This window comes from Salmo salar, chromosome ssa14 (genome assembly GCF_905237065.1).
Source record: "Salmo salar chromosome ssa14, Ssal_v3.1, whole genome shotgun sequence".
In the NCBI taxonomy this organism is placed as follows: Eukaryota; Metazoa; Chordata; class Actinopteri; order Salmoniformes; family Salmonidae; genus Salmo; species Salmo salar.
In genome coordinates this window covers 22598739-22618993 of record NC_059455.1, presented here as the reverse complement: position 1 = coordinate 22618993, position 20255 = coordinate 22598739, and the positions used below count along the sequence as shown (strand labels likewise).

Here is a 20255-nt window from a genome sequence, read left to right as displayed (position 1 = left end):
TCTACAGACACCAGGACCAATGAAGACATCTACCCCAAAGGAATCACCCAAAAAGAGGAACAGAAGAAAGAAAGCACTATCAAAATTGAGGTCAAAGCTGCGTTACACAGAAAAGAAGCTGCTGGAGAGGACCAAAGAGATGGTCAACTTAAAGGAAAGACTGAAAAGACTTGAGATGATGGCCAAGAGGAAGCAGGTAATTGTCAACATGGAAGGCAGAGAGGTCCAGAAGAAAACTACTAAGAGCGGTCAGAGAACATCACCCAATAACAGCCAGAGAAGACTAACGCAAACTTGTTAGCCACTTCCTTCATCATGATCTCCACTGTAATAAATGGAAAATCCAGATAAAAAAAAAAAGGCCGAAATAGTGTCCGTTAAGGCTCTCTTACGGAATATTTTCATAGAAGATTTGTCTGTTAAGGCACAACCTTTCCAAGCCTTAATTATTTAAACTTAAGCCATTTTGGATTGGCCAGCGAAGAGTCACAGACAGAGAAACATGTGCTTGCAAAACGCATTAAACTTTGGCTTGAAGATAAAGACGCTGCATCAGCTTGGGGTCATAGAAACATCATCCCCAAGAGACACTTTACAGGCCAGTGTGTGTAGTGATGATGACGAGCTATTCTAATGTTTATGTATATGTGTTGTTTTGTGTGTTCTCTCATTTTAGCCTACAGTGGCTTGCGAAAGTATTCACCCCCTTGGCATTTCTCCTATTTTGTTGCCTTACAACCTGGAATTATAATATCTTTTTGGGGAGTTTGTATAATTTGATTTACACAACATGCCTACCACTTTGAAGATGCAAACTATTTTTTAATTGCGAAACAATCAAGAAATAAGACAACAAAAAAAACAGAAAACTTGAGAGCATAACTATTCACCACCCCCCAAAGTCAATACTTTGTAGAGTCACCTGTTGCAGCAATTACAGCTGCAAGTCTCTTGGGGTATGTCTCTATAAGCTTGGCACATCTAGCCACTGGGATTTTTGCCAATTTTTCAAGGCAAAACTGCTCCAGCTCCTTCAAGTTGGATGGGTTCCGATGGTGTACAGCAATCTTTAAGTCAACACCACAGATTCTCAATTGGATTGAGGTCTGGGCTTTGACTAGGCCATTCCAAGACATTTAAACATTTCCCCTTAAACCACTCGTGTGTTGCTTTAGCAGTATGCTTAGGGTCATTGACCTGCTGGAAGGTGAACCTCCGACCCAGTCTCAAATCTCTTGAAGACAAACAGGTTTCCTCAAGAATTACCCTGTATTTAGCACCATCCATCATTCCTTCAATTCTGACCAGTTTCCCAATCCCTGTCGATGAAAAACATACCCACAGCATGATGCTGCCACCTCCATGCTTCACTGTGGGGATGGCGTTCTCAGGGTGATGAGAGGTGTTGGGTTTGCGCCAGACATAGCATTTTCCTTTACGGCCAAAAAGCTCAATTTTAGTCTCATCTAACTAGAGTACCTTCATCTATATGTTTGGGGAGTCTCCCACATGCCTTTTGGCGAACACCAAACGTGTTTGCTTATTTTTTTTATTTAAGCAATGGCTTTTTTCAGGCCACTCTTCCAGTAAAGCCCAGTTCTGTGGAGTGTACAGCTTAGTGGTCCTATGGACAGATACTCCAATCTCCGCTGTGGACCTTTGCAGCTCCTTCAGAGTTATTTTTGGTCTCTTTGTTGCCTCTCTGATTAAAGCCCTCCTTGCCTAGTCCGTGAGTTTTGGTGGGCGGCCCTCTCTTGGCAGGTTTGTCGGGGTGCCATATTCTGTCCATTTTTTAATAACGGATTTAAAATGGTGCTCCATGGGATGTTCAAAGTTTCTGATATTTTTTTTTAATAATCCAACCCCGATCTGTACTTCTCCACAACTTCGTCTCTGACCTGTTTGGAGAGTTCCTTGGTCTTCATAGTGCCGCTTGCTTGGTGGTGCCCCTTGCTTAGTGGTATGGTAGACTCTGGGGCCTTTCAGAACAGGTGTATATACAGTTGAAGTCGGAAGTTTACATACACCTTAGCCAAATACATTTAAAATTCCTGACATTTAATCCTAGTTAAAATGCCTTATCTTCAGATCACCATCTTATTTTAAGAATGTTAAATGTCAGAATAATAGTAGAGAAAATGATTTATTTAAGCTTTTATTTCTTTCATCACATTCCCAGTGGGTGAGAAGTGTACATACACTCAATTAGTATTTGGTAGCATTCCCTTTAAAATTGTTTAACTTGGGTCAAACATTTTGAGTAGCATTCCACAAGCGTCCCACAATAAGTTGGGTGAATCTTGGCCCATTCCTCCTGACAGAGCTGGTGTAACTGAGGCAGGTTTGTAGGCGTACTTGCTCGCACAGGAGTTTTCAGTTCTTCCCACACATTTTCTATGGGATTGAGGTCAGGGCTTTGTGATGGCCACTCCAATACTTTTACTTTGTTGTCCTTAAGCCATTTTGCCACAACTTTGGAAGTATGCTTGGGGTCATTGTCCGTTTGGAAGACCCATTTGCGACCAGGATTTAACTTCCTGATTGATGTCTTGAGATGTTGCTTCAATATATCCACATAATTTTCCTGCCTCATGATGCCATCTATTTTGTGAAGTGCACCAGTCCCTCCTGCAGCAAAGGACCCCCACAACATTATGCTGCCACCCCCGTGCTTCACGGTAGGGACGGTGTTCTTTGGCTTGCAAGCCTCCCCCTTTTTCCTCCAAACATAACGATGGTCATTATGGCAAAACAGTTCTATTTTTCATCAGACAAGAGGACATTTCTCCAAAAAGTGGCTTCTTCCTTGCTGAGCGGCCTTTCAGGTTATGTCGATATAGGACTTGTTTTACTGTGTATATAGGATGCACCAATTTTGAGTCTCATAGCAAAGGGTCTGAATACTTATGTATATACACGTTTTAAAATTATTATTTATACATTTGCAAAACATTTCTCAACCGGTTTTTGCTTTGTCATTATTGGGTATTGTGTGAGTGTGTGGCATTTGGAAATTGCTCCCAAGGATGAACCAGACTTGTGGAGGTCTACAATTTTGTTTGAGGTCTTGGCTGACTTGTTTTGATTTTCCTATTATTTTCCGAGTTTGAAGGTAGGCCTTCAAATACATCCACAGGTACACCTCCAATTGACTCAGGCTAATTGACATCATTTATCAGAAGCTTCTAAACCCATGACATCATTTTCTGGAATTTTCCAAGCTTTTTAAAGGCACAGTCATCTTAGTGTATGTAAACTTCTGACCCACTGGAATTGTGATACAGTGAATTATAAGTGAAATAATCTGTCTGTAAACAATTGTTGGAAAAATTACTTGTGTCATGCACAAAGTAGATGTCCTAACCGACTTGCCAAAACTATAGTTTGTTAACAAGAAATTTGTGAAGTCGTTGAAAAACGAGTTTTAATGACTCCAACCTAAGTGTATGTAAACTTCCGACTTCAACTGTATACTGAGATCATGTGACGGATCACGTGACACTTAGATTGCACACAGGTGGACTTTAACTAATTATTAGACTTCTGAAGGTAATTGGTTGCACCAGATCATATTTAGGGGCTTCATAGCAAAGGGGGTGAATACATATGCACGCACCACTTTTCCGTTTACATTTTTTTGAAACAAGTAATTTCTTTCATTTCACTTCACCAATTTGGACAATTTTGTCAATGTCCATCACATGAAATCCAAATAAATATCTATTTAAATTACAGGTTGCAATGCACCAAAATAGGAAAAATACCAAGGGGGTGAATACTTTTGCAAGGCACTATTGTTTTTTCTGTACTTTTGAAGCACTGCAGAATGAAATTGATTGAACTTGAATCCATGATTGTGCCAATATTATCCAATTTATTTTCTACATCAAATTGTATAATGTTTTTAACGATACCTCAGTCTTAGTATACTTATTATCATTACCGAAATCATCAACCTCATTTTCGAAACCTATGTATCATTACCGTAACAGGTGTTCATTTAAATGTTAATTTAATGAATGGAAAAATAGTCGTTTGCTTTTAAATGCATGTGCAGAATATATACGTTGTGTTCTTTCAGGCTTGCCACATTTTGAAAATACGTCAGGTTTCAATGAAATATTCAAAATATTAGGTTGTAGATTGTAATGAGAGAAATCAGTCAAAATCAAATAAAAATATATATTATTTCAGAGAGTTTCAAGTAATTGTGCATGACTTAATAATCCATTTTTTAAAAATTTGAAAATGTATTAGCTTTCATAATGGTCTTGATGTTTTCAGACCATTGCTTTAATGAGATTAAGGACTTGTTTTGGAAAATATGTTCAAAAAGGTGTTAAATTGTCAGTAAATGTTTATAAACTAATGCTCAAACACTTCAGACCTTGTTATTAATGCCTAAAAAGGAAATTTGTTGATGCAAGTATTTTTAAAGATTTCATGTTTGAAATCAAAGAAACCAAGATTGTGAGAATCACCCAGTCGGGGAAGTATTCAGACCCCGTGACTTCCACATTTTGCTAAGTTACAACTGTATTTATTTTCCTCATGAATCTACACACAATACCCCACAATGACAAAGTGAAAAATAAGGTTTTAGGAATGTTCACAAATGTATATATAAAAAACCCCTGAAATATCACATTTACATAAGTATTCAGGCCCTTTACTCAGTAGTTCGTAGAAGCACCTTTCGATGCTGCAATCGCTGCCAGTCTTCTTGTGTATGTAGCTAGAAGCTTGGCACACCTGTATTTGGGGAGTTTCTCCCAGCTTCTCAAGCTCTGTCAGGTTGGGTGGGGAGCATCGCTGCATAGCTATTTTCAGGTCTCGCCAGAGATGTTGGATCGGGTTCAAGTCCGATCTCTGGCTGGGCCACTCAAGGACATTCAGAGACTTGTCTTGAAACCACTCCTGCGTTGTCTAGGCTGTGTGCTTTGGGTCGTTGTCTAGTTGGAAGGTTAACCTTCGCCCCGGTCTGAGGTCCTGAACACTCTGGAGCAGGTTTTCTTCAAGGATCGCCCTGTACTTTGCTCCGTTCATCTTTTCCTTGATCCTGACTAGTCTCCCAGCCCCTGCCGCTGAAAAACATTCAAAACAGCATGATGCTGCCACCATCATCACGATTCACGTTAGGGATGGTGCCAGGTTTCCTCCAGACGTGAAACTTCAATCTTGGTTTTTTTAAGACCAGAGAAACTGGTAAAAGGCTGTCATGTGCCTTTTACTGAGGAGTGGCTTCCGTCTAGCCAGTCTATCATAAAGGCCTGATTGGTGGAGTGCTGCAGAGATGGTTGTCCATCTGGCAGGTTCTCCCATCTCCACAGAGGAAAGGGGGATACCTAGTCAGTTGTACAACTGAATGCATTCAACTGAAATGCGTCTTCCACATTTAACCCAACCCCTCTGATTCAGAGAGGTGCAGAGGGCTGCCATAATCGACACCCACGTCTTCGGTGCCCGGGAACAGTGGGTTAACTGCCTTGCTCAGGGGCAGAACAGCTCGGGGAGTCGATCCAGCAACCTTTCGGTTACTGGCCCAACACTAACCACTGGAGCTCTGTCAGAGTGACCATCGTGTTCTTGGTCACCTGCCTGACCAAGGCCCTTCTCCCCCGATTGTTCAGTTTGGCCGGGTGGGGATCTGATCTAGGAAGTCCAAAACTTCTTCCATTTGGGGCCTCCCGAGTGACGCGGCGGTCTAAGGCACTTGATCGATCCCGGGCTTTCTCAGCCGGCTGCGACTGGGAGACCCATAAGGCAGCACACAATTGGCCCAGCATCATCCGGGTTTGAGGATGTCTTTGTCTTATCGCGCTTTTGTGACTCCTTGTGGCGGGCCGGGCACATGCACACTGACTTCGGTCACCAGTTGGATGGTGTTTCCTCTGACACATTGATGCGGCTTGCTTCCGGGTTAAGTAAGCAGTGTGTCAATAAGCAGTGCGGCTTGGCAGGGTCGTGTTTCGGAGGACGCACGGCTGTCGACCTTTGCCTCTCCCGAGTAACTACCAATTGGATATCACGAAATTGGGGAGAGGCTAAAAAGAAAATTAAATACAACTTCTTCCATTTAAGAATGATGGAGGCCATTGTGTTCTTGGGGACCTTTAATGCTGCAGAAAAGTTTTGGTACCCCTCCCCAGATCTGTACCTCGACACAATCCTGTCTCGGAGATCTACAGACAATTCCTTCGATCTCATGGCTTGGTTTTTGCTCTTATATACCTTATATAAACAGGTGTGCCTCTTTCCAAATCATGTCCAATCAATTTAATTTATCACAGGTGGACTCCAGTCAAGTTGTATAATCAATGGAAACAGGATGCAGCTGAGCTCAATTTCTATTCTCATAGCAAAGGGTCAGAATACCTATGTAAATAAGGTATTTCTGATTTTGATTTTTACTAAATGTGGAAACATTTCTAAAAAGCTGTTATCGCTTTGTCATTATGGGGTATTGTGTGTAGACATGAGGATTTATTTTATTTAATCCATTTTAGAATAAGGCTGTAACAAAATGTGGAAATAGTCATGGGGTCTGAATACTTTCCGAATGCATTGTAGCGTCACAGATGAACATACCTGCACAACCAAAAGCAAGATGATACCTCGACGTTGGACTGAACTTTACACAGCACACATTTGCTTTGGCCTCGATGCTGGCGACTGAATTGTCAAGGTTGGTAGACCATAACTTCACTGAAAGATAAACAAAAACCAGATGCAATCCTAGATTAATAACAAAACACCAAAGATGTTGAAACTAGCACTATGTTCACTTTAAATCCAGCAGGCATCTTGTTTATTAAGACACAGGGAGAAGTGCAAACAAACGATTGCATTGTTTCAACATTACCTTTTGCATCATCAGAACCAGAGGCTAGAAGCTTGGGATCCATGAGGTTGAAATCGACACTCCAACACCTTTTCTCATGCTCCTGAAGGAACATCATAGGTGTGAAACAAACATAACTGACTTCTATAACGGAATAGATTTCAAATCTACAGAGCATTCTACCAACAACAAAAAAATCTCACTAGCCCAGGAGAACATTGTATATTTTAGCAATGGTTAACTTTTAAGACAGAGTGCATGAAATATGTATTTAATACAATACATCTGCAAAGTGGACGCTTCCATTTAGTAAATGGATATACTGTAGTGTCTAAAGAAACAAACAAAAGGTAAAAGCTTCTGGGTATAGTAGGATGCATTAGCAGCAACAATCCACAGCTGTGGTCTGTTCCATTGTATTGGAGGACAGGTATTTGAAAGTGGGGAACCTCGGGAATGAGTGCGCCAGGGGAAACATTTATAAACCATGCATACGTACAAAATATACACCAAAATGTGTGTGTGTGCCAGTTTTCCCACAATAGTTGACATTAACAAAAACTTGACGGGAGAATGTCCTTTCCTCCATGCAAACTTTAGACCATGCGTACGCACATCTTCTAGTGGTTTAAGTATTGTATTGCAAGCAGGCAATTAGGGCTAAGTATTTTGTGCAAATGAGGAATATGACACGCTTATTCATGGGCTCCCGAGTGGCGCAGCGGTCTAAGGCACTGCATCTCAGTGCAAGAGGCGTCACTACAGTCCATGGTTCGAATCCAGGCTGTATCACATCCGGGACGTGATTGGGAGTCCCATAGGGCGTGGCGCACAATTGGCCTAGCGTCGTCCAGGTTTGGCTAGGGTAGGCCATCACTGTAAATAAGAAATTTGTTCTTAACCGACTTGCATAGTTAAATAAAATAAATCATAAAAACAAAATATGATGCAGCCATTTGCTGTTAGTGAGAAGACCGGTGTGTGTTTTATTTCTGGAATCTAAAAGAATTACACAGGAATCTATACTGAACAAAAATATAAAAAAACAACATGCAACAATTTCAAAGATTTGACTGAGTTACAGTTCATATAAGGAAATCAGTCAATTTAAATAAATGAATTAGGCCCGAATCAACGGATTTCACATGACTGGGCAAAGACGCAGTGATGTGTGGGCCTGGGAGGGCATAGGCCCACCCACTGGGAAGCCAGGAAGAGCCAATCGGAACAAGTTTTTCCCCAAAAAGGGATTTATTACATACAGAAATACGCTTCAGCACCCCCTCAGACGATCCCACAGCTGAAGAAGCCGGATGTGGAGTTCCTGGGCTGGCGTGGTGTCTGCAGTTGTGAGGCCGGTTGGATGCACTGCCAAATTTTCTAAAACTACGTTGGAGGTGGCTTTGGGTAAATTAACATTCAATTCTCTGGCAACAGCTCTGGTAGACATTCCTGCAGGTATTGTGTGACAACTACAAGCACTGAGCTTGTCTGATGCTTTAAGCACACAAATGACTCAAGAGCCCGATGGTCACGGTTTAAAAAAAAAATTACAGTGAGTGCCTGTGTGACTGGCGCAACCTTCTCACTCTCCTCCCTACTGCAGCGAAAAGGCACCACAGCAAGTGTTTGTGCTGTCTGTGCTGAAGCTGCAACCTAATTTCAGACATTTAGTTTAATTGTTTATGACTAAAAAGATCTGTTACCGAAATAGCTCATTTGTTTAGGAGAAAAAAAATCCCTATTCCCCGAAATTGATGAGGAAGACATGCAAAAGAAACTCGAAACTGGCAAATGTTTACTGGTTGCTCTGGAGGGAAAGGGGAAGTCAGATCTGTGGAAGACATTTGACTTAGTTGTGGAAACTACTGGAGATCCAGAAACTTGTAGGGTATAAGAGGAGCAAGCGTTGCGTGAGTATTGTGAGTGCCAAACAGTTGCTGTTAGATAATCATATACTTTTTCAGACTATTTGGAACAGTGTAAACAAAGAGTCTGTAAAAAAAGAGAAAACCTTTATTACAGCACACTAAAAACTGTTGCCTGCATTCGTGAATTTATTGTTTAACCTCTTGACGGTCGCCTAGGATAGGGGGCGCCACAGCGCATTTTGAAAAAAAATTGTGCCCATTTTAAACGGCCTACTACTCAAACTCAGAAGCTAGGATATGCATATAATTAATACTTGTGGATAGAAAACACCCTAAAGTTTCTAAAACTGTTTGAATGGTGTCTGTGAGTATAACAGAACTCATATGGCAGTCAAAACCCCAAGACTGATCGAAACAGGAAGTGGAATTCTGAATTGCGAACTCAACTTCATCACGTTGCCTATTAATCACACCGTGAGCTATGGTTCATTGAGCACTTCCTATTGCTTCCACTAGATGTCCCCAGTCTTTACAAAGTGATTTGAGCCTTCTACTGTGAAAACTGACAGAATGACACGCTGTGGAACGTGGTCACACGGAGAGGGCCATCACCATTATGACGCCGGCGCCCCTGGTTCCCCTTTCGAAACGTTTTGAAACACAATGCAATCGTCCCCTTCGAATCTTATTGGAGCTCTCGTTGAAAAAGGCCCTACAGATTTATGTTATACAACGTTTGACATGTTTGAACGAACCTAAATAAGAAAAAAATGCATTTTGTTGAAAGAGTAGCCCCGTGCACGTCGGAACTTTTGGTGAAGCCTTCAGAACGTGCTAACAAGAACAAGCTATTGGGACATAAAGGATTAACTTTTTCGAACGAAAATACATTTGTTGTGGACCTGGGATTCCTGGAAGTGCCTAAGGATGAAGATAATCAAAGGTAAGGGATTATTGACAATAGTATACAAGACTAGATGTGATATGCGATTGTTCCAAGATGGCTAGCCTATTGTTCTGAGTATCGCATCCCCTTTTATCGCAAAGTGTGATTACCCAGTAAAGTTATTTTTAAATCTGGCAGTACAGGTGCTTTCAAGAGATATTCATCTATAAATCTTAGAATGACAATATTACATTTTAAAAATGTTTTCGAATAGTAATTTAGTAAATTGTAGCACTGTTTCACCGGATGCATTTGAGGGAAAATAGTCAACCTTACGCGCCGATGTAAAATGCTGTTTTTATATATAAATATGAACTTTATCGAACAAAAGAATGCATGTATTGTGTAACATGATGTCCTAGGAGTGTCATCTGATGAAGTTTGTAAAAGGTTAGTGCTGCATTTAGCTGTTTTTTGGTTATTTGTGATGCATGTGGTTGGTCGGAAAATGGCTATGTGGCTACTTTTACGATATACTCCTCTAACATAATCTAATGTTATGCTTTTGCTGTAAAGCCTTTTTGAAATCGGACAACGTGGTTCGATTCAGGAGAGGTGTATCTATAAAACTATATAATTTGGAGAAAAAAATTGAAAAAAATAAATTATTAAATTTTATTATGCTAATGGCGATATGATTTTTCGCTGGATGTCCGAGGCCGCACAGGGGTTAAGCTAATTTTGCTTGATTGAATTTCAAAGCATGAATGACTCGTATGTTGTGTGATGACATTAATGAATAAAAGATTGATTGATACAGTAGCCTATATAAGTATTGAAATATAGGCCTAAGGAAGTTACGGTATTAAGACTAGAGGTGGACCGATTATGCTTTTTCAACGCCGATACCGATTAATGGAGGACCCTAAAAAAAAGTTGATACCGATTAATCGGCCGATTTTTTACATTTATTTGTAATAATGACAATTACAACGATACTGAATGAACACTTATTTTAACTTAATATAATACATCAATTTAGCCTCAAATAAATAATGAAACATGTTCAATTTGGTTTAAATAATGCAAAAACTAAGTGTTGGAGAAGAAAGTAAAAGTGCAATATGTGCCATGTAAGAAAGCTAACGTTTAAGTTCCTTGCTCAGAACATGAGAACATATGAAAGCTGGTGGTTCCTCTTAACATGAGTCTTCAATATTCCCAGGTAAGAAGTTTTAGGTTGTAGTTATTATAGGAATTATAGGACCATTTCTTTCTATACGATTTGTATTTCATATACCTTTGACTATTGGATGTTCTTATAGGCACTTTAGTATTGCCAGTGTAACAGTATTGCCAGTGTAACAACGGGAACAACTACTCCAAGTCTCAGAGCGAGTGACGTTTGAAACGCTATTAGCGAGGACCCGCTAAATAGCTAGCCATTTCACATCGGTTACACCAGCCTAATCTTGGGAGTTGATAGGCTTGAATTCATAAACAGCGCAATGCTTGAAGCACAGCGAAGAGCTGCTGGCAAAACGCACGAAAGTGCTGTTTGAATGAATGCTTACGAGCCTGCTGGTGCCTACCACCGCTCAGTCAAACTGCTCTATCAAATCATAGACTTAATTATAACATAATAACACACAGAAATACGAGCCTTTGGTCATTAATATGGTCGAATCCGGAAACTATCATCTCGAAAACAAAACGTTTTTCCTTTCAGTGAAATAAGGAACCGTTCCGTATTTTATCTAACGGGTGGCATCCCTAAGTCTAAATATTCCTGTTACATTGCACAACCTTCAATGTAATGTCATAATTACGTAAAATTCTGGCAAATTAGTTCGCAACGAGCCAGGCGGCCCGCCCAAACTGTTGCATATACCCTGACTCTGCGTGCAATGAACGCAAGAGAAATGACACAATTTCACCTGGTTAATATTGCCTGTTAACCTGGATTTCTTTTAGCTAAATATGCAGGTTTAAAAATATATACTTCTGTGTATTGATTTTAAGAAAGGCAAATTATGTTTTTGGTTAGGTACAGTCGTGCAACGATTGTGCTTTTTTCGCAAATTTTTGTTAAATCTTCCCCCATTTGGCGAAGTCGGCTGTCTTTGTTAGGAAGAAATAGTCTTCACAGTTGGCAACGAGCCCGGCGGCCCAAACTGCTGCATATACCCTGACTCTGTTGCAAGAGAAGTGACACATTTTCCCTAGTTAAAAGAAATTCATGTTAGCAGGCAATATTAACTAAATATGCAGGTTTAAAAATATATACTTGTGTATTGATTTTAAGAAAGGCATTGATGTTTATGGTTGGAGCAACGTGTACCTAAGCGATTATATGCAACGCAGGACAGGCTAGATAAACTAGTAATATCATCAACCATGTGCAGTTGGTCCCGTGTGGCTCAGTTGGTAGAGCATGGTGTTTGCAACGCCAGGGTTGTGGGTTCGATTCCCACGGGGGACCAGTACGGGGGGGAAAAAAATAATGTATGAAATGTATGCATTCACTACTGTAAGTCGCTCTGGATAAGAGCGTCTGCTAAATGAATAAAATGTAAATGTAGTTAACTAGTGATTATGATTGATTGATTGATTGTTTTTTATAAGATAAGTTTAATGCTAGCTAGCAACTTACCTTGGCTTCTTACTGCATTTGCGTAACAGGCAGGCTCCTCGTGGAGTGCAATGTAAAGCAGGTGGTTAGAGCGTTGGACTAGTTAACCGTAAGGTTGCAAGATTGAATCCCCCAGCTGACAAGGTAAAAATGTGTCGTTCTGCCCCTGAACAAGGCAGTTAACCCACCGTTCCTAGGCCGTCATTGAAAATAAGAATGTGTTCTTAACTGACTTGCCTAGTTAAATAAAGGTGTAAAATAAAAAAAATTAAAAAAAGGGGAAAAAAGTCCAAATCGGCGTCCAAAAATACCGATTTACGATTGTTATGAAAACTTGAAATCGGCACTAATTAAAATCAGCCATTCCGATTAAATCGGTCGACCTCTAATTACGACTAAACAGGACGCGCTCTGAGGCCTACAGCTTGATGGTTATACAAGGCTACTATACAAAACCTACTAATGATAACATTACTTATTATTATTATGATCATAATAATAATTGCAATAACAAGATGGAGATCAAGAAAAAGGAGGGTATAGGAATGAGAGCTGCGTGTATATTATGTGTGACAAACAGGTGCTGTTAGATTACAATATAATTTTTCTGCCTGTTTGGAACAGTGTAAACAACACTAAATAACTTAAGTAATACCAGTCTGTCCTAACTGAAAATAAATTGTAATGCCTTTATCATAGCATAGCAACGATTAAAAAAAACAGCTGAATCTGTGAAATTGCTTTCTCCCCAAAAAAATTCGTTGCATGAGGCTTGGTGCTCACAGAACCAGTAGGCTATTAAACACTCAAACAGGCAACAGAAGAAAGATCGTCTAACACTGTTTTAGAGAATTTGGCAGTATGTGCAACAGGCCTCACAACCCAGAACACGTGTAACCACGCCAGCTCAGGACCTCCACATCCGGCTTCTTCACCAGCGGGATCGTCTGAGACCAGCCACCTGAACAGCTGATGAAACTGAGGAGTATTTCTGTCTGTAACAAAGCCCTTTAGTGGGGAAAAATTCATTCTGACTGGCTGGGCCTGGCTCCGTCCCTGCCCATTCATGTGAAATCCATAGATTAGGGCCAAATTAATTCATTGCAATTGACATATTTCCATATAAAAACTAACTCCACATGTAGTTTATATTTTTGTTCAGTATATTTTCAAGTTTTGCTGTATGTAATCCCCTAGGCAGTGCGGTTTATAGCATGGATACTACTACTGTGTGTAGCCTACAGTAATTTCAATTTGTTTTGAGAAGCCTAGACAATGTCACAGACAATGTCCAGCATATATATACATAAAAGTATGTGGACATCCCTTCAAATTAGTGGATTTGGCTAATTTAGCCACACCTGTTGCCGACAGGTGTATATAATCGAGCACACAGCCATGCAATCTCCATAGACGAACATTGGCAGTAGAATGGCCTTCCTGAAGAGCTCAGTGACTTTCAACGTGGTACTGTCATAGGATGCCAAAATGTCAAATTTCTGCCCTGCAAGAGCTGCCCCGGTCAACTGTAAGTGCCGTTATTGTGAAGTGGAAACATCTAGGAGCAACAACAGTGAAGTGGTAGGCCACACAAGCTCACACAACCAAACTGCCTCTGGAAGCAACGTCAGCAATGTTCATCGGGAGCTTCATGAAATGGGTTTCTACGGCCGAGCAGCCGCACACAGGCCTAAGATCACCGTGCCCAATGCCAAGCGCCGGCTGGAGTGGTGTAAAGCTCGCCACCATTGGACTCGAGCAATGGAAACGTGTTCCCTGGAGTGATGAATCACACTCACCATGACATTCCGACGGGTGAATCTGGGTTTGGCGGATGCCAGGAGAACGCTACCTGCCTGAATGCATAGAGCATTAAAGTTTGGTGGAGGACGAACAATGGTCTGGGGCTGTTTTTCATGTTTCGGGCTAGGCCCCTTAGTTCCAGTGAAGGGAAATCTTAACGCTACAATGACATTCTAGACGATTCCAACTTTCTGGCAACAGGTTCGGGAAGACCCTTTCAGCATGACATTGCATTACATTGCCCCCGTGCACAAAGCGAGGTCCATAGAAAAATGGTTAGTTGAGATCGGTGTGGAAGAACTTGACTAGCCTGCACAGAGCCCTGACCTCAAACACATCGAACTCCTTTGGGATGATTTGGAACACCGACTGCGAGCCAGGCATAATTTCCCAAATTTAGTGCCCGACCACACTAATGCTCATGGCTGAATGTAAGCAAGTCCCTGCAGCAATGTTCCACATTCTAGCAGAAAACCGTCCCAGAAGAGTGGAGGCTGTCATAGCAGTAAAGGGGGGACCAACTCCATATTAATGCAGATGATTTTGGAATGAGATGGTCGACGACATTGTTGAATTCAAACGTTCTGCTGACAGGTCCACAATTTGCCATCATTGTCTCTTTCAGAAACGGACAATCCTTTGCCATATACAGCATAAATTATAGCAAAAAATGTAACATTCTGCCAACACAGGAAATAGACCGATAGCTTATTTAAAATACTTGACAGTATGGGGAGGCTACAGTGTGGCTGTCCGATAGAAACACAATAATCTATTAATAAACAAAATATTGAACAACAACTCATCCTTTGAATAGATGTGTGGGCTGAAGCATACTTTTAAATTGTTTCCAATATACAGTCAATCTTGCAGGATGCGGGGACAGGCACTCGCTATCGGCAGCATGCATGTTTAGTTTGAAAAAGTCACTGCAAAATATCAAAACATTCTGCCCACAGCTCTACAGAAATGTGGTTATAAAGGAGGCCCCTGGTGCATACCTGATAGACCTTTGACCTTTGGCCAGTGAAACCATCCCACAGGATGACTGTTCCCTCGTAGTCGCTGCTAGCCAACAGATTCTTGTGGTAGCTGCTCCAGCTGATACAGCTGAAATACAAAATGCATGGTGATGTAAGAGCCGAGAACTGTGCTTCCATGTTTCTAGGAGGATTAATGAATATGCTAGATATAGAAAACATATACAGAAATCTATGCCGGCTTTTAAAACAAAACCCCAAATTGGTTAAGTGTATAATTTCTATTGTAATACCGAGTTGGTAATTCTCAACGTTAAAACGGGGTTAAAGGGCACCTGATTTTGGAGTTGCACGTCATTTCATTGACAGGGTAATGAATGTCCACAGCATCCTGGATCACAGTTCCATATTCAAACACCTTGATTTTCTTGGTGACGCCGGCGATGGCAAAGTAATCGCCGTCACGGTCAAATTCAATACTGCAGAGACAGAAAGAGCAAAACATCAAGATCAATATCCAATAAGAGGTCACATCAAATGAGTAACACAATGGTAAATGTAGGTGCAATGAAGCAATATTTCATGATTTGTAAAGCATGGTAGCCTATTCCCTATATAGTTCAGTCCACTACTTTTGACCTGCACTATATAGGGAATGGGGCACCAACTGGGAAAAACACCATGTCTCCCATTAGATTGCAATTTTTCCATAGAGATAGAGGCAGCAACCGACATTGCAGTACCTTCTGCTACACTCCAGTGGCAAATAGAAGATGTATTGTGATACAAGAGCACCCTCTGCAGGTCAAAGTACATACTAACCATTAGGATGGAGCTAAATCTAACGAGTAGAATCAGAAAGCTGGTGGACTCAAAGGGCCGGTTTCTCTGACCTTAATTAAACCTAGACCTGGATGAAAAAGAAAGCTCAATGGAGAATCTAACCTGCTGCTACTCTGTTATTATCGATGCATAGTCATTTTAATAACTTTACCTATATGTACATATTACCTCGACTAACCGGTGCCCGCACCCATTGACTCTATAACAGTATATAGTCTCGCTATTGTTATTTTACTGCTGCTCTTTAATTATTTGTTACTTTTATTTCTTATCTTTTAAAAGGTATTTTTTTAACTGCATTGTATGTTAGGGCTTGTAAATAAGCATTTCACTAAGGCCTGCTTGATTTGATTTATTCCAGGACTAGGCTCAGTCAAGGTCTGGGAAACTGGCCCTATGACAGTAACTAATAAGCTAAGCCATCAAAAGGTTTTGTGTTGACATTTGACATTACCTAGAGACAATACTGGAGCCGTTGTAGAGATCACTAGCATAAGACAGGGTCGCCAACGGCCGTACAGAGTTGAAGCGTGTGAACTTTGAGAGACACTCCATGAAATCATCCAGTTGATTTAAGTTCCTGGTGTCATCTAAAACAAGACAAACAAATATTGAATGCAGAACACACTTAGAAAATTAATAATGTTTTAGTTGGATATTATGGGATTTGTCCTCATGTCTTGGCAGGAACCTCAAGCCTAAAATATGTTCTGCAAGATAATGTAGTTTAGTCAACTAAAAGTTGTTGTGGCTTGTTGTGGTCATTTGTGGGAGATGCTGTCAACCTTCTTTTGGAATACAAGGACATGACTTCACCCAGATATGGACCTCATTCCAGAGAAGCCCTTTAAGTAGCGCTGTATAATCCAAATTCTACTGAAACCTAGAGGTTACCTGTTATCCGCGTCATCCGGTCAGAGAAGTAGCATTGCTCCAGATCTTCAAAGTGTGCCGTGAGCCTCTTTCTCCGAGAAGCCAGAGTGCTGTTGTACCATGTTTGTCTCTTCCCCTGACGGTGAAATAGAAGACTTAAAATCACAAACATGGGACACTAAACACATACATTTGCAGCTCGTGAAGCTGAAACACCAAAATCAATGGTTCTCTATGGCTGCGTTCCGAATTTCCACCCTTCTCCCAGTGTAAACTTGCACACTTTGTCGCACGGATTTAACAATGGTGAAAACTCACCCCAGCCAATGCTTACACCAATCCTATGCATTTAAATCCATGATGACTAGAAGGGTGGAGAATTGGGATGCAGCGTATGCCTCTCAGAAAATTACAGTGGGTCAGACTTACCTGTGAAGTTCCACCAAAACCTGGAGGTTGACTCACATACTCTGTAGAATCTATAAGACTACTGCAAAGACAAGACTTAGTTACTGTAAGTATATATACAGTACCAATCAAAACTTGACACACCTACTCATTCCAGGGTTTTTCTTTATTTTTACTATTTTCTACATTGTAGAATAATAGTGAAGACATCAAAACTCTGAAATAACACATATGGAATCATGTGGTAACCAAAAAACGTGTTAAACAAAAGCAAAAATATGTTTTATTTTACCTTTATTTAACCAGGTAGGCCAGTTGAGAACAAGTTCTCATTTACAACTGCGACCTGGCCAAGATAAAGCAAGGCAGTGCGACACAAACAACACGGAGTTACACATGATATAAACAAACGTACAGTCAATAACACAATAGAAAAAAAGTCTATATACAGTGTGTGCAAATGGCTTGAGGAGGTAAGGCAATAAACAGGCCAGAGTAGCGAAGTAATTACAATTTAGCAAATTAACACTGGAGTGATAGATGTGCAAGTACAAATAATGGTGTGCAAAAGAGCAACAAGTTAATAAAAACAAAATGGGGATGAGGTCGGTAGATTGGATGGGCTATTTACAGATGGGTTGTGTACGGCTGGAGCGATCGGTTAGCTGCTCAGATAGCTGATGTTTAAAGTTAGTAAGGGAGATATAAGTCTCCAATTTAAGCAATTTTTGCAATTCGTTCCAGTCATTGGCAGCAGAGAACTGGAAGGAAAGGCGGCCAAAGGAAGTGTTGGCATTGGGGATGACAAGTGAGATATACCTGCTGGAGCGCGTGCTACGGGTGGGTGTTGTTATCGTGACCAGTGGGCTGAGATAAGGCGGAGCTTTAGCTAGCAAAGACTTAGACGTCCTGGAGTCAGTGGGTCTTGCGACGAGAGCATACAGGTCGCAGTGGTGGGTGGTGTATGGGGCTTTGGTGACAAAACGGATGGCACTGTGATAGACTGCATCCAATTTGTTGAGTAGAGTGTTGGATGCTATTTTGTAAATAACATCGCCAAAGTCGAGGATCGGTAGGATAGTCAGTTTTACGAGGGTATGTTTTGCAGCGTGAGTGAAGGAGGCTTTGTTGCAAAATAGGAAGCAGATTCTAGATTTAATTTTGGATTGGAGATGTTTAATATGAGTCTGGAAGGAGAGTTTACAGTCTAGCCAGACACCTAGGTATTTGTAGTTGTCCACATATTTTAAGTAAGAACCGTCCAGAGTAGTGATGCTAGTCGGGCGGGCGGGTGCGGGCAGCGATCGGTTGAAAAGCATGCATTTAGTTTTACTAGCGTTTAAGAGCAGTTGGAGGCCACGGAAAGAGTGGCATTGAAGCTCGTTTGGAGGTTTGTTAACACAGTGTCCAAAGAAAGGCCAGATGTATACAGAATGGTGTCGTCTACGTAGAGGTGGATCAGGGAATCACCCGTAGCAAGAGCGACATCGTTGATATATACAGAGAAAAGAGTCGGCCCGAGAATTGAACCCTGTGTTACCCCCATAGAAACTGCCAGAGGTCCGGACAACAGGCCCTCCGATTTGACACAATGAACTCTAGATGAGAAGTAGTTGGTGAACCAGGTGAGGCAGTCATTTGAGAAACCAAGGCTGTTGAGTCTGCTGATAAGAATACTGTGATTGACAGAGTCGAATGCCTTTGCTTGACATCATGGGAAAATCAAATTAAATCAGCCAAGACCTCAGAAAAAACAATTGTAGACGTCCACAAGGTCAATGAAGACGGCTGCACAGTACTGTCTCTAATCGATGGCGGTTATGATATCGTTACATACCTTGAGCGTGGCTGAGGTGCACCCGTGACCAACTCGGAAACCAGATTGCACAGCGGAGAAGGTACGGTGGGATTCAAAATGATCTGTTTATTAACTTGGCTTTCAAAGACTTTAGAAAGGCAGGGCAGGATGGATATAGGTCTGTAACAGTTTGGGTCTAGAGTGTCACCCCCTTTGAAGAGAGGGATGACCGCGGCAGCTTTCCAATCTTTAGGGATCTCAGACGATACGAAAGAGAGGTTCAACAGACTGGTAATAGGGGTTGCAACAATGGCAGCGGACAATTTTAGAAAGAGAGAGTCCAGATTGTCTAGCACAGCTGATTTGTACCGGTCCAGGATTGCAGCTCTTTCAGAACATCTGCTATCTGGATTTGGGTGAAGGAGAAGATGGGGAGGCTTGGGAAAGTAGCTGCGGGGGGTGCGGAGCTGTTGGCCAGGGTTGGGGTAGCCAGGAGGAAAGCATGGCCAGCCGTAGAGAAATGCTTATTGAAATTCTCAATTATCGTGGATTTATCGGTGGTGACAGTGTTTCCTAGCCTCAGTGCAGTGGGCAGCTGGGAGGAGGTGCTCTTATTCTCCATGGACTTTACAGTGTCCCAAAACTTTTTGGAGTTAGAGCTACAGGATGCAAATTTCTGTTTGAAAAAGCTAGCCTTTGCTTCCTGACTGAGTTGCATATCACGGGGACTATTCGATGCTAATGCAGTCTGAGGTCAGGTCTGGAGTGAACCAAGGGCTATATTTGTTCTTAGTTCTACATTTTTTGAAAGGGGCATGCTTATTTAAGATGGTGTGGAAATTACTTTTAAAAGAACGACCAGGCATCCTCTACCGACGGAATGAGGTCAATATCCTTCCAGGTTACCCAGGCCCGGTCAATTAGAAAGGCCTGCTCGCAGAAGTGTTTTAGGGAGCATTTGACAATGATGAGGGGTGGCCGTTTGACCGCGGATCCATAGCGGATGCAGACAATGAGGCAGTGATCGCTGAGATCCTGATTGAAAACAGCAGAGGTGTATTTGGAAGGCAAGTTGGTTAGGATAATATCTATGAGGGTGCCCATGGTTACAGATTTAGGGTTGTACCTGGTGGGTTCCTTGATCATTTGTGTGAGATTGAGGGCATCTAGCTTAGCTTGTAGGACGGTCGGGGTGTTAAGCATATCCCACTTTAGGTCACCTAACAGAACCAACTCTGAAGATAGATGGGGGGCAATCAATTCACATATGGTGTCCAGGGCACAGCTGGGAGCTGAGGGGGGTCTATAACAGGCAACAGT

At 41.5% G+C, this 20255-nt stretch overlaps 1 protein-coding gene across 3 annotated transcripts in view; it reads right to left on the bottom strand.

Moving 5' to 3' along the window:
• LOC106569074 (E3 ubiquitin-protein ligase COP1) overlaps positions 1–20255 on the bottom strand; it is a 39449-nt gene that overhangs the window by 6672 nt on the left and 12522 nt on the right. Inside the window, exons 9-15 of one of the 3 annotated variants that reach the window (XM_014140041.2) lie at positions 17159–17219; positions 16751–16865; positions 16311–16446; positions 15349–15492; positions 15035–15143; positions 6863–6944; positions 6589–6705 (exon numbers count right to left, since the gene is read on the bottom strand). In XM_014140041.2, coding sequence (XP_013995516.1) covers positions 6589–6705; positions 6863–6944; positions 15035–15143; positions 15349–15492; positions 16311–16446; positions 16751–16865; positions 17159–17219 — 764 coding nt within the window. The remainder of the gene's footprint in view (positions 1–6588; positions 6706–6862; positions 6945–15034; positions 15144–15348; positions 15493–16310; positions 16447–16750; positions 16866–17158; positions 17220–20255) is intronic. The other 2 variants (XM_014140042.2, XM_014140043.2) reach the window with 2 other exon arrangements.